The 12995-nt window shown below is 36.6% G+C and overlaps 1 protein-coding gene across 6 annotated transcripts in view; it reads left to right on the top strand.

Moving 5' to 3' along the window:
• ASB5 (ankyrin repeat and SOCS box containing 5) overlaps positions 1 to 12995 on the top strand; it is a 38234-nt gene that overhangs the window by 10376 nt on the left and 14863 nt on the right. The window contains exon 1 of one of the 6 annotated variants that reach the window (XM_057419214.1): positions 11754 to 12039. The exons of 4 other annotated variants lie outside the window; for them this stretch is intronic. In XM_057419214.1, coding sequence (XP_057275197.1) covers positions 11925 to 12039 — 115 coding nt within the window. In that variant the 5' untranslated portion in view covers positions 11754 to 11924. Of the gene's footprint in view, positions 1 to 11753; positions 12040 to 12995 lie in introns of those variants that run through there. One more of the 6 variants, XM_057419216.1, reaches the window with a different exon arrangement.

The raw sequence follows: 12995 nt of genomic DNA, 5'->3' as shown, positions 1-12995 counted from the left end.
TTACTATCTTATCACTACTGTTTGGGGATTTTGTTGTTACTCTTTGTTTTCCCAGGTAATTACTTCCTTGCTAGCTTCATTTATATTCAGTTTGTCAAATGATATGTGTGACTTGTTTTTTTTCTCTGTAGTTCTGTTTTTTAACAATCTGTTGCCAGATTATTTAAGGTTTTTTTTTTCCTTTTCTCCTTTTTTTTTTTTCAGGTTAATATTAGGTTCAGAATAAAACTGCAGTATACAGCCAATGTCTGTTAGGAGAGAGGCCTTAAACTTAACATATCTATATTTAAGATTGCCAGACACTTTCAATTTAAGAGTTTTTCTCAATTTCTTCTAAAAGTTAAAATGTTCTTATAATAATTTGTTTGAGAAGATACAGTCCTTCTGTACTTTGAATAAGTTAGTGTCTTGGCTCATATCAGGAAGCTTATTTACTGTTTGTCAGAGTGAGCTTTTGGGCCTCTGTGTGGAAATCCATCAAATTTTACTTGGTTGAAAGCTCTTGTTAAGATTCCTCTTTCTGTTTGATCAAGCAGAATTTTGGCAGAGCTGAGTATGGGTGTTCCCCAAAGCTCATCTGTGGTGAGGCAGTACCGTTTTCATTCAATTCTTTTTCTGGGTAACAGAACACAGAAATCTCTCTTCTCAGTTGTGATATCCTAGTGCATGAGTGAGCCACGGTTTTGCTCAGCTTGGGATCCCTGCTGCCTCACTTGTCTTTATTGTTGTTCCCTTTATTACGGGATAACATCAAATTTCAGTTCGGTGATGGAACAGGAAGACTTGTCTTGCCTCTTATCGCCTTCACCACTCATCCGTAGCTACCATGAACAAGAAGAAGTAATCCAAGTTAAATGTAAATAGAGAAACTATAGAAAGGAGCCAGAAACTGTTTCAAACCTAAAGATATTTTCACTCTTCAGTGACAAAAGCTAGACATTTTGTGTGTATGTGTTTAAATTTGCAAACCAGAGAGACTTACATCCTAAAGCAGGAATTAACGTGCTTTCCAGAATATTTACTCAAGGTAGGTTTTTAACATGTGTTCCCTGACAAGTTCAGAGAGAAAGTTCAGAAACCTAGGAGTTTTACATCCGAGTATGTTAATGACACCATTTGAGCTGTTAAGCAGTATGCTTGCATGTGAGTAAATGTACAGATATATATGCATGTAGAGTTGCATGTATGTATTCACTAGAGTAGGATGGGAAGGACTGTTTATCCCATTGTCAGAAATATAGAGAATGTGGTAGCCCTTGCTTGGAATCAAGAACTTTTTGACAGATGTTGCTGGGCAGCTCATTCTGGGAAGGCTGATGCAGTATCTGAGTAAGGAAGGAAAAAGGCTGGGGAAAAAACAGAGGAAAAAGAATAACAAAATCACATCCAACACTTCAAGTTGGAAAGTAAAATCATCTGTCTACAGTGTTACTTGTTGCTAAATCCAGGAGATTTTGGATTGGTCATTTGTCAAATATCTGAACTATTATATCTAAATAAATGTATATTCAGCGTTCTAGTAGTTAGCCTATGCAAAAGATGAAAATCTATCACTCTTACTGGTTACTGTTTCTGCTCAGGTAGCAGAGATTTATACTGATTTCAAGGCTTAAATTTATGGTAGAGTTTTTTTTGTTTTCTGCTTTGTTTATTAAAAGGAAATAGTTGATGCAACTATTTTGCTCTTAAACTGTACTTTTTACAACTAGACACCCGTGTGTCGTAACATTTCACTGCCCAATTTGTAGTGTTTGGGTCTGGTATTGTAACAGTTCTAAGCACATGTTTAGCTAATGTTACATAATCTGCAAATTCAGTCATTTGTTGTGATTAACAAGACCAGTCTTTGCTCTTTGGGATGCAGATAACTCTCTTCAAAATTACTATTTTATCCCATTTTCTCTATACCTTTGTTCTGTGTTTATAGAAGGAGGCATGTTACTGTCTTAACTCGCATCCTGTTGTGGGATTTGGTTTGTTTATGTTTGTGAAATACAGTACAGAGGTACCTCAGTAGAGTTTATACGATACCATGCAACAAAGTGTCCTGTTCAAAGTAATAGCTAGAAGATGTGTAATAACTAATGTGAAGCTGCAGCTTGAAACATTAAATAATAAAATTAAATACTGAGTATCCTCCTAATTAGTGTTCCTGTTCTGTTTTTTCTTAAGCAAGAGAGGTGCCTGAGTAGAAAAAAAAGAAACAAAACAGAAAATTAGCTTATCATTGCCTAATAGAAGTTTATAGTGTTCCAAGAAGTAATTAAAATTAGAGGAAATGTTAGTTTTAATTTTCTAGTTATAACCTGATTACATACTCTTAAAAGTCAGTGCTGGTATTTTCAGTTTGCTGGTAATAATACAAAATTACATGTTGTTGTTGTAAGGGCTTGGTTAGGATGGAGTTAGGATGTAGTTTTGAAGAAGAGCCTTTGGAAATAACGTGCTACTAGGAACAGGCATTATTTTATGTTTACTGAATTTAGCTCTTGAGTTAAAAGAAGCCTTCCTTTTACGAAGCCTGTATAAATTACACATTTCATGGCTGACTTTGTTTTGTGTCTTGTTCTCTGTTGAATACAAGGAGACAGTTTTGTCTGTGTCATCTGCCTAATGTGTTTTTGAAGCTACATGTTAGTAGTGAGACAGGTCATATTTTGTTCCTTAATATTTCAGGAGTATTTTCTCTCCAGTTTGGATAGTCACCAATTCACTGTGTTAAATCTATCCTTTCATTTCATATGTATGTGAATAGCTAGATAGGGATAATGTCCCAATAATTAATTAGAAATTATTATACTGTGTATGTGGCATTGAAATATAAGAGCTAGATCAGTGTTCAGCATCAACTAAGACCACAAAAGTTTATAAAAGCTCTATTGATTATAAGTCACATTGAGTTGTTTATGGAGAGGAAGTATGAATAAAACTTTTCTTGTGTGCAGCTGAAAGGCACCTTCAGAGGTTATTTGGATATCCTTATATACATGGGTTGTCTGGCAAATGTTTCGCTAACCTGTTTTTAAAATGCTTAATAATCATTCTTGCAGCGTCCTTATGCAACTAATCACAGCTTTTGCTGTTCTCATTGCTAGAATGCTTCCCACTCCACCCAAGACCTAACCTAAAACTTCATTTCTGCAAACTAATACATAAAATATGATTAAGATATTTATCAGTTTTTCTCCATGTATGAAAAGTAATCAATTTAAAGACTATTATCATGTGTCTTTCTACATCTACTGTGTCTTTTCTACAATAAAGAAAAAGAGATTTAACTTAGTCTGTCCTCCTAAATCTTGTTTTCTAGACCTGCAATTACTGTAGTCGCTCTCCTTTGGACTTGTGCCAGTTCATCGTATGCAGTTCATGAGCCTCTTCATTGAAGTCTAATTCCTCATGTTAAGCAGACTGTTCCAGCTGAGAATTTGTTAGTGCAATCAGTGGAACTATTACTTGTATAAAAGTGGAACAGTCATGTCATGTGCCATATATGTGATACCCTATGTATGTAAGGATACAGTCTGTAGCTTATAAAACCCACGTTAAGATAGAGTCACTGTACTATGTATTTGCTTTTTCCTAGGTATAATATGTTGTGCTGGCCTTCAGCTAACTTTGTGCTTTTGATATCAGAGAATTTTTCCATTTTGCTCAAGTTCTGCTTTGAATTGTTTCCCTCTGTGCAGTTGCAGCATCTGCCGTTTAGTGTCATCAACTGATTTTATAAAAATAAATACAGTACCCTTTCATCCACAATATAAAAAAACTGAAGCACCAATTCAGGACAGAACTCTACAGTTTTTACTGTGGAGTAAAAGTTTGTTTAAAGTTAAAGACCCATGTCTTTATAAACTATGAGAATTGATTTTTTTTTTTTTTTTCCAGTGAAGTCAGTGGTATTATTGTAAAAGAAGTAAAGAAAAAGGGATCCATTCTATTACAAAGGTCCCATTTACTGGATTAATTTTAACTTTGGCACTAATTTTGTATACTCTTACTCATATATATGTACTTGCCCAACTGAATTGAAAGGGACTGATAAGCTGTTTAGAGCTAAGTGCTTTGCAATCAGGGACTATAGCTGTATTGTAAATAGGCTATGGTGCCTAGGTTTTCTGTTTTTTGTGTTGAAGTGAATGTGTATTTGTTCATTACACTAGAAACTTTGGAAAAGTCAACACTTTATTAATTTATTTCTTTATGGAAAAAATTGCAGTACATATATGTTGATTCCATTTTAAAATTCTGTGCCCTACCAAATGACCTACAAAAATGAACTCACTTGCAAATTAACTGTGGGTGTAATTAGCTCCTTAGCAGTCTAGTTGCAGTGACAGTGATCTGCACAGTAAGGTTACTTCTCTCACTGTATTTCCAGACCTGTGCAGAGTTACTAACTCAGCCTTTGTACAGCTGTTGTTGGATACAAACGGGAGGATCAAAAGCAACCTTTAAATTCTCCCTACTATACCAAGTTGCTGGTCATATTGTGAAAGTGCTCGGTATATACAAGGTCTGAGTTGGACCTTCAGATGAGTTTTATAGTTCAGTTGCTTTAGGATGAGGTAACAGCACTGTGGTATGAAGTGATTTCAAAGTGTGTGCATCAAATCTTAAGAGTTAATTCATTGTTATGTGTTTTGGGTCTGTAAGATATAAACTTTACTGACTAATGGTAAGAGCTTGATTTGTATGGAAGAATCCATTGTTTGATAATACAGATGACTTTATAGAAGAAGATATAGTTCTCATTTATAAACTTTTTATAAGGCAAAAAGTCTATTTTATTAGAATTAAACCTGATAGTAACTGTCAAAATGCTTTTAGCTGCAAGCAGAAGGTGATACAGAAGAACTTTCTTATGAAAGAATCATTTTGCAGAAGTTAATATATCATAAATGACAAACTAGTCATGTACTTAGATACTTGGAGTTTGATGCACAAGCTAAGTAGTTCTGACAACATAAAATTCATTTCCTTTAATATCTTATTTTTTAATCATGTCAACTCTGCAAAAATTTTCATAGAATGTCACTTTATGCATAACTACACTGCTTTAAAGTAATATTTGAATGTTCTTTGAAAACAGAATTTATATTTGTAGTATTTGAGTATAGCTTCTCAAAATACACTGTTATTTTTTTTTTTGCAGAACTGGCAGGGTGAACATGGCATGATTTCTTTTACCCTTTTTTAAAAAAGTTTACTCTTGAATGAACACAGCAAGTTCTAAGCTACCTGTCTTTGCTCTGTCTGCCTTTGCCAGGCATGATAGGAATGTTCAGTACGCTAGTTACTCCTAGTTACCCTAAATTAAGCCATTGTGGGATTGTGGGAGTTCAGTACTGGAGTTGCCATCTCCTTTCAGGAGTAGGAAGCTTGTAAATAGTATGAAGCCTTATGTTCCCTTCTTTTTCTAGTACATTGAGTGTTGTTTGGGTGGACCCAAGAAACTGGTCCATTAAATACAACTCATAAATAGGAAATAATGCTATGTTTCACTGTTAGAGATCCACTGTTTGGAAAGCTTGATTACATTTTGAACTGTAGGGAATGATTAGAGCAAAGTTTTCCTATTATTTAGTTTTAACAAGTTGCAATTGATAATGTCACTCAGCAACAGTTGTTAGGTAGGGGAGATAGGCATGAGGCATTTTCTCAACTTGCATTCCACAGAGATCACTGTTCTATTAATAAAAGCCATATAAGACCTCTACTAGCTTCCTGGATACAATAGAGATTCATTTAGTAATGTTAGGAATATTGTATGGCATACCTATTTGCCATACCACTTGGTGTAAGGCACCACATTTAGCATTTGTTTTTCATATGTGGCACGTAAGCTAATGGTGTAAAAATGCTTAAGATGGTGTGAATGTTCTTTTTTGAAAGTTCAAGATGGAGGGTTTCTTTGATACAGTTCATCACCTCTCAATATGCTAAATAACTTTGCCTAGTATGACAAATAACTGCCAAAGAAAACCAGTACTTCAAAATAAATATCTCAAGAAGACACTTGCTTAGAATGAAGCAAATGACACCACATATCAGCAAGATACCAGAACCATTGATATGAAGACTATAATCTACCTTAAAGGGGGTTTGGTGAAAGCTACCTGATGCAACTAGGCTGGCATGGCCAGAGTGCTGACCTATTTGCATCAATGAAAGCCAAGCACTTCTGTTGACAAGCATTGATTCTTCCCTTACTTTAAAGAAAATCTTCAAGGCTAAAGAAACTTACAGTGAATATATCTGCTGGAGCCTGTTTTCATACTTGCTTCCCTGAAAGGAACCGAGATATCCTACGAGGTAGGTTCCTTTGTGGTTATTTTTTTTTAACTTCTATCTGTATTTTATGTCAGGACCTCCTTGAGAATAGCATTTCCACAGCTGTATTTTATAGTTAGTATAATTTATGTGTGTGCCCTTGAAATGCATCTTATCTGAAGTTGGACCTTAACTTGTTGCCAGCCTAGGTCCTATTGGCTTGCTTGATGTGCACACTCTTAAATAGAAATCCTCTTCATCAAATTATTTCTTTAATTTTTCTGGATGAAATGAAGAATGTTTGAATTACAAACAGGTACAAAATGAAACATGAACTCTGATGCATCTTAAAACCTGGAGTTTTAAAGGTACATAACAATAAGACTGAAAGATTATCCTGGAGCAATCTGACTGCAAGGCCTTAAAGACAACTGTTGTTAAAGAAAAGCCATTAAGAAACTCCATTTCTGGACTGGGGCAAACTCAAGCATATAACCTGCACTGGTCTTTTTTTGTGGAGGTGGGGAGTAAGGCAACAGGGAAAGACCAAAATAACATAGCTCTCTGAAGGTGATGTTCCTTCTCTCAGTCATGAACTTGTTATGGACAGGGTTATGCTATTCACACTCTTCTCTTGTGGGGGATGTTCTCAAACATTTGCAATGCAGGCAAGCAGCGAGTGAACTTCTGCCAGGTTTAGATGATGGCTTTGGGGGAATGCATTGCATGCCTAAGTAGTGAGCTCCCTTCATGATTGCAGCAATGCTGGCTGATCGCTAATAAATCCATTATGGCATGCTGCATCTGTTGCACTAGTGGATGTTAGTCTTTACTGCATCTAGTCTTTTTGGCAGTACATATGATCTCTATGGCTGTTCTCTCACGGTAGTTGGCTGAAGATTCACACTGTGGTACTCTATGCCACTCCCATGCTGACTGCTGATCTCATGCCTTCTGTCTTCTCTGACAATATCTGAAGTCCAGGCCTGCTTAATAACTGATTTGGCTAGATTCATCAGCATGACTGCTGTGATTTGTTTTACTTTAGTCTGTGTATTAGCACATATTATGTGTTACCGCTGCTTGCCTGCGTGAAGAGGTCTGGCAGGTACACATTGCAAATCCACAAGCCAAGAAATGTAGTAAATGTATCATTGTTCCGTATTTGACTTCTGTGGGGGCTGAGACAAAACCTTTATCATATCAGAATATTAAATCTTATCTCAACCTTCCATTCTGATTCCCAGCATCCAAGAATACAAAGCCTAACAACTGTAACAATTTCAGGGGAAGAGGTAGAAAAATTACTAGCCATCCATGCTGTTGCTACAATAATAATAACAATTATTATCATTATTATTCGTAGCCAAAAGAGGTATATGACAATGTATTTAGAAAGAGCAAGAGTGTATAATAGGCTTTTTTAGTCCTTACAGTGGCATAGAGAAATGTCATTTTATGCTTGAATAACTAATGACCATTTAAGTAATGTCTGAATACTTGCTGGCATTTGTCAAGATGTGGAGGATAGAGGGGAGTTTGGTGACACTTGGGTAATGCCTAAGCTTCTGGTTGTCTGCTAATGACTTATAATCATTGTATTGGCCATGAAGTATGGCTTGATGCAAGAATGTGTTTTAAAAAAAATTAAAATTGTTCCAGTCCTTTCCCTGTCCTGTTAGAGCTTTATCCTGTACTTTTATGGTGCATTCAAGTTCCCTGGTGCTGAGCCGGTACTGTGGGATGTAATAGTGGCACTGTGGCCTTTTAGGGTTTTGTTTTTGTCGGTAACCATGTTTCTGTAATTATTCCTAAAACCTCCTTTGTCTTGGCTTCTCCTACAGGGAGAAATATTCAAGATCTCTGCTGGTTCTTTTCTGGCAATGTCAAATGGCAGGCAACTCTTGGGGTACTGGCACTGAGAACCAAGGAACCTGTTGATCATTTAGCTTCATTGCTGTAGTCTGTGGATTACATCAGCAGGCAGAGACAGTTCCTAGTCCTGTTCTAGAATTTAGTGTGGCAGGTTCTGTGCAGTCACTGTGATCCTATAATAATCCTGGTCATCAGAGTGAATCTGAAAGTACAGAATGGGATGTGGCTCATCAGTTGGCTACCTTGAGCAGGGTTGCACATAAAACACTCGTATTTGAAAACAGTGCAATTTTGGCCAGTTTTTTCAAAGTTAAATTGCTGTTATTGGAATTTGGACTGTATTGCATTGGGCTGCATGATATATTGAAAGGTGAAGGGTAGAGGGGGATTTTTATTGTTTTTCTTAACGCTTTTCTTGTGCTGTCACAATTGCATCTTTATTGCCTTAAGAACAGTCTTCAGAATAGAACAAGTTCCCCATTGAAGGGGAGGAACAAAAATATCTTTGCATTTTCATTCCCACCTATTAAGAACTGCTGCCCCTGTAAACTCAGAGCTATTTGCTGACAGAGAAGTTGACTGTGTACTGACATTTCTTGTAAGAGAAATCTGAATTTAAGACTACTCTGAAGAAAATCACTTGAAAGTTTCCTTTAACAACTCTTCCCCTGTGTTATAAAAGTTGAATATAAATTATTAGTGAAATGCAACATCATAGTGGTTTGTTTAAAGCTTGCCTGCTAAATTGAGTCAGAATTCCAAACTCATCAGTAAAATCCTCTGATTTCCTTACTCTCAGACTGTAGTGTCTACCCCTTCTTCTGGCTGCTTTTCTGCAGGTAGCTGTGTTGCTTTCATGAGTGACTATAATCTGAATACTGTCCCTAATTGCTTGTGTGCCCAGGCAGGGGAAATAATGGTCTGCTGTGCTTTCTGCATACTTGGATGTCAACTTAGATATCTGTATAGGTTTTCTGGCAGATTTTGGAAGTGTCTGAGTGTCTTCTATAGAGTAAAATCTGAAGAACAGAATGTGAATACCAAGTCTAAGTAGTTGCAAATATTAATAGTTTTATTATCTAATGAAGTCAAGAGATACTCATTTTTATATTGCAGCTAACATAACTCAGTGCATGGATGGCTGACTTGAGGACGACCACATGCTATTTCACTTCCACCTCTAACATGGAATTACTGAGTTCTTCAGTCTTACTCCACAATTTTAATTGTTTGTTCATCCCCTTTTTATATCAACATTTTGAGTATATTTTTAATACATTTACAGTTGGTTTCTGATGTTGGTCTGGCTTTTTTTTTTTAAATACCCTTTTTATTTACACACTGCTTTAGTAGGACTTTTTAATGGGGAGGACGAATGGTTGTGCCTAGCAGAATTTAGTGAAAAGCTGCTTCTAGAGTCCTGAACAGGATAAACTTTGCCTTCTTTAAAGGCTGAAGAAAGATAGTGTGCCTATTTTTATACGTTGCATTCTGATGTCCTACAAAGTATTCAAAGTAACTTAATAATAGAGTGGTAAGTCTCTATGGAATAGAGGGAACTTTCCTAGTACTCTTGCCTTGAAGATGGCAGATTCTGTTGGTAACTCACTGCTTCCTATGGAGCTCTGCGGCTGAGAATGACAGGGTGCTGCTGGCTCCCCTGGGGTCTTCCTCTTTGAAGCCATGCCAGCTGTCTGTGTGTCTGCTGGTTTTCTGCGCCTGCAATTCGCATCTCTGAAACTAGTGAGAGAAGGGGGGGGGGGGGCGGGAATATCTGTGGGAAGCAAGTTGTATAAACTACTTCCATGTTTGTACCACTCTTCTAGAAGGACCCAGCTTCATTCTCAGCTGAATAGCTCACCCACAAAACTCCTACAAAAACATGTAGGTCTTTTCTTCCCAGCCCACTGTCAATCCCTGCCCTGCAGTGCCAGATGCTTTTTGCTTGATCCTGATCCTCACCACCTTCTCCTGGAAGTCCTGGGATGCCATTCCAAATGGAAAGGAATTGTAAAACTGAGATGAGCCTCAGAGCTGTGGCAAAGCACAGAAATTGTCATTGGTTATTTCTCACCTGGAGAATAATGATGATACCTCCCTAACAGAGACATCTGCAGTCAGCTTTCCTGTTAATTAATTTTCCAATATTTATTTACTTGATGAAAACATATATTTTAACAAATAATTCTAGAATTAAAATAATGTATTTTTAATGTGCCTTTTTATAATGAGCCCTTTAGTAAAAGCTCTGTTCAAGACTTACTTGCAGAGTCTGATTGCTGGGTGTATAGAAGTGTTTATTTCAGCCTGTGAGATACCCTGGCTCATTCAGCTAGATAAAACTGAGGAAAACAACTGTCTAAAGCAGCATATAAAGCCTGAGAGAGTGCAGTTTTGTTCTCTTTTGCGAGGATAGCAGTAGCCCACCTGCTTCTGTTCTGTAAAGACTATAGCACCGTTCCAGTGGGGCAGTTCTCATGTGCTGCAATTTCAAGGTGAAATTTGCAGCGGCTCCTCCTTCTTTCCCTTGGCCTACCTAACTATAGTCCTGCCTCTGATTGTTCTCCTAAAGAAAAATAAGAGAGATATAGAAAATTTCATTAAATGCCTGTTTATTATGTCAACATCTTAGGGATTAATTTTTGTCAGGTACTGCAAGAGGTAGCAATAATGAAGCCTTGTAATGGTAATTTTCTTTTTAAAAGTTTGCAAATTGCTAGTTTTTATATCAGTAGGATAGGGAGGAAATAGATACTAGAAGTGGTAAAGCCAGCATCTTGGCATGTTATTAGTACAGACAAATCGCTGTCCTTTTTATGCATTTGGAATTTTACAGATTGCTTCTCCTTGCAGATTTCTGTTGCATGATACACAGTAACAAAAAAAAACAACCAAGAAGCTGCCAAAAACCCACCAAAAAACTCCAAAAAGCCTCCCATTTGTTTTTGTTATTATTTAGATAGTATCGACTTGTGCTTCTTTTGACAAGACTACAGCCTTACTTTCATAATGGGATCAGACTTTCAAAGAACCAGTGAAATCTTTTATTTTGCGAGTCAAACCATGCTTTTGCTTATTCAGGTTTTATTTTGTAGTTGACATCTGTAGGATACCTTGTCCCCTATTTAAAAAAAAAAAAAAAGCCCCAACCGACCCAAAACAACCAAACAACAACAAAAAACCTACAAACCAACCAACCAAACAAAAAATTCAAAAAGAAAAAATTGGAAGTGCTTCATAGTTTCATGGATACTTCTGAACTCCAGAATCTCTCTTGACTGCAAATTACACATGAGCAAAGCTTGATGCATTAATAATTGCTGTTTCTATTACTAAAAGAATTGACAGTTTGAGAATGCAGCTTTAGTTTTTCTGGTTTAGGTTGCCTATTATTCAAACAACAAAGCATTGAATACTTATGCTTTAAGTATCTGTTTCCTTTTTTTGGTTATATTGTTAAAAAATTAACACCTTCTTTCCATTTAAATCATGTAAATAGTTAAGACTCATGCTGTAGCTAAGCTGATTCTTTCTCTGTTTTAAAAATAGAAAATGCTAGAGCAGTCTTTCCCTTCCCCCACTACGTAGTCACTAGTCCAAGCTAGTAAATGTTACTGAATGGATTTCAGTGTTGTAGCCATTCTACAGTAAGTACAGCAAGATCCTTTGTGAAAAACCGAAAGGAGGAAAAGAGGTAGTAGAAATCCCTTTGGCAGTGCTCGTCAGACCAGAGTACCTGCACCAATGACAGACAGGCTTTCCTCGAGAAACAAATAATGACAACAAGCACTGCTGTTCAGAGGAGCCAGAAGCTCCCCAAAAGACGTCTAGAATGTATAGGGGAGTGTCCTGCGAAACGAAAAGCTAGCTGGGGTATTCTGACCAGCCAAGGTTAGTATAGCAGCCATTTCAGCAACCGTGTACTGAAATATGCTAAGCTGACCCAATTTGTGATATTCTAGCTCTAAACTGTTTTTTGTTTTTTTTTCTTAGCTGTAATATAAATGCATGCTTATGTTAGTGGCACTTTATTGTCTTGCATGGGTTAACACAAGGGTGTTGAAGCTATTTTAGTCTGTTCTGCGCTCTTATCAGCTGATCTAAAATACCTTTTCTTGTTTATCTGCCCTATTTGTTTTATGCAAGTGTTTAAGGCTTGACTTACCCTGACTTTTGCTGTCCTGTCACAAGGTAACTGGATACTGAGGGGTAATTGTTTACAGCAAGTAACCGGGGAAGGAAAGGAGGGGGAGGAGTAAACTTTACATATAACTTCATATGTGAAGTGTATGGGTAGCTGAAATAGGAGACAATGGAGGAACTACAGGTGACAGAACTTGTAATTTGCTAGGATACTAAAACCAAAGATAAAATTGTAAAGGTTTGCATAGAGAAGTGCTTAGGAGGCATTTAAGTTGCTGGACACAGGTTTTTCAGCCACGAGGAACAAACACTATTATAAAACAAGTGTTTTGGACTGTGATTGTCTGTGTCATATTTTCCTATATTTTTCATAACACAAATGTGTAAAAGGAGGCCATGAGCAATTGCAAGAGTAGTAGGAATGTTTAAATCATAATTATTCATATAAGTCATCATAATTCCCATTTACATTGATCTTATAAGGCTGAGAGTGAAGAAAAAAAAAGAAAGAAACCCGTGATAATAAGATGTCAAATTAAAACCTGGAGATGTAAAAATAGTCAAGGAAAGGGAGATTTGATATATTGTACATAAAAATATTTATGAATTTACCGTGTAAACCATAGCTGTATGCTACAGGAATCAGAGGTATTCTTAAAATACCTTTGCTAATTTCCAGCACTGCCAGTTTTAGAATTAAGCAA

Source organism: Pezoporus wallicus, unplaced genomic scaffold (genome assembly GCF_028554395.1).
Source record: "Pezoporus wallicus isolate ANWC-B61680 ecotype Strahan unplaced genomic scaffold, APGP_CSIRO_Pwel_v1 contig_2384, whole genome shotgun sequence".
In the NCBI taxonomy this organism is placed as follows: domain Eukaryota; kingdom Metazoa; phylum Chordata; class Aves; order Psittaciformes; family Psittacidae; genus Pezoporus; species Pezoporus wallicus.
This window is presented reverse-complemented; position numbering and strand designations above follow the sequence as displayed.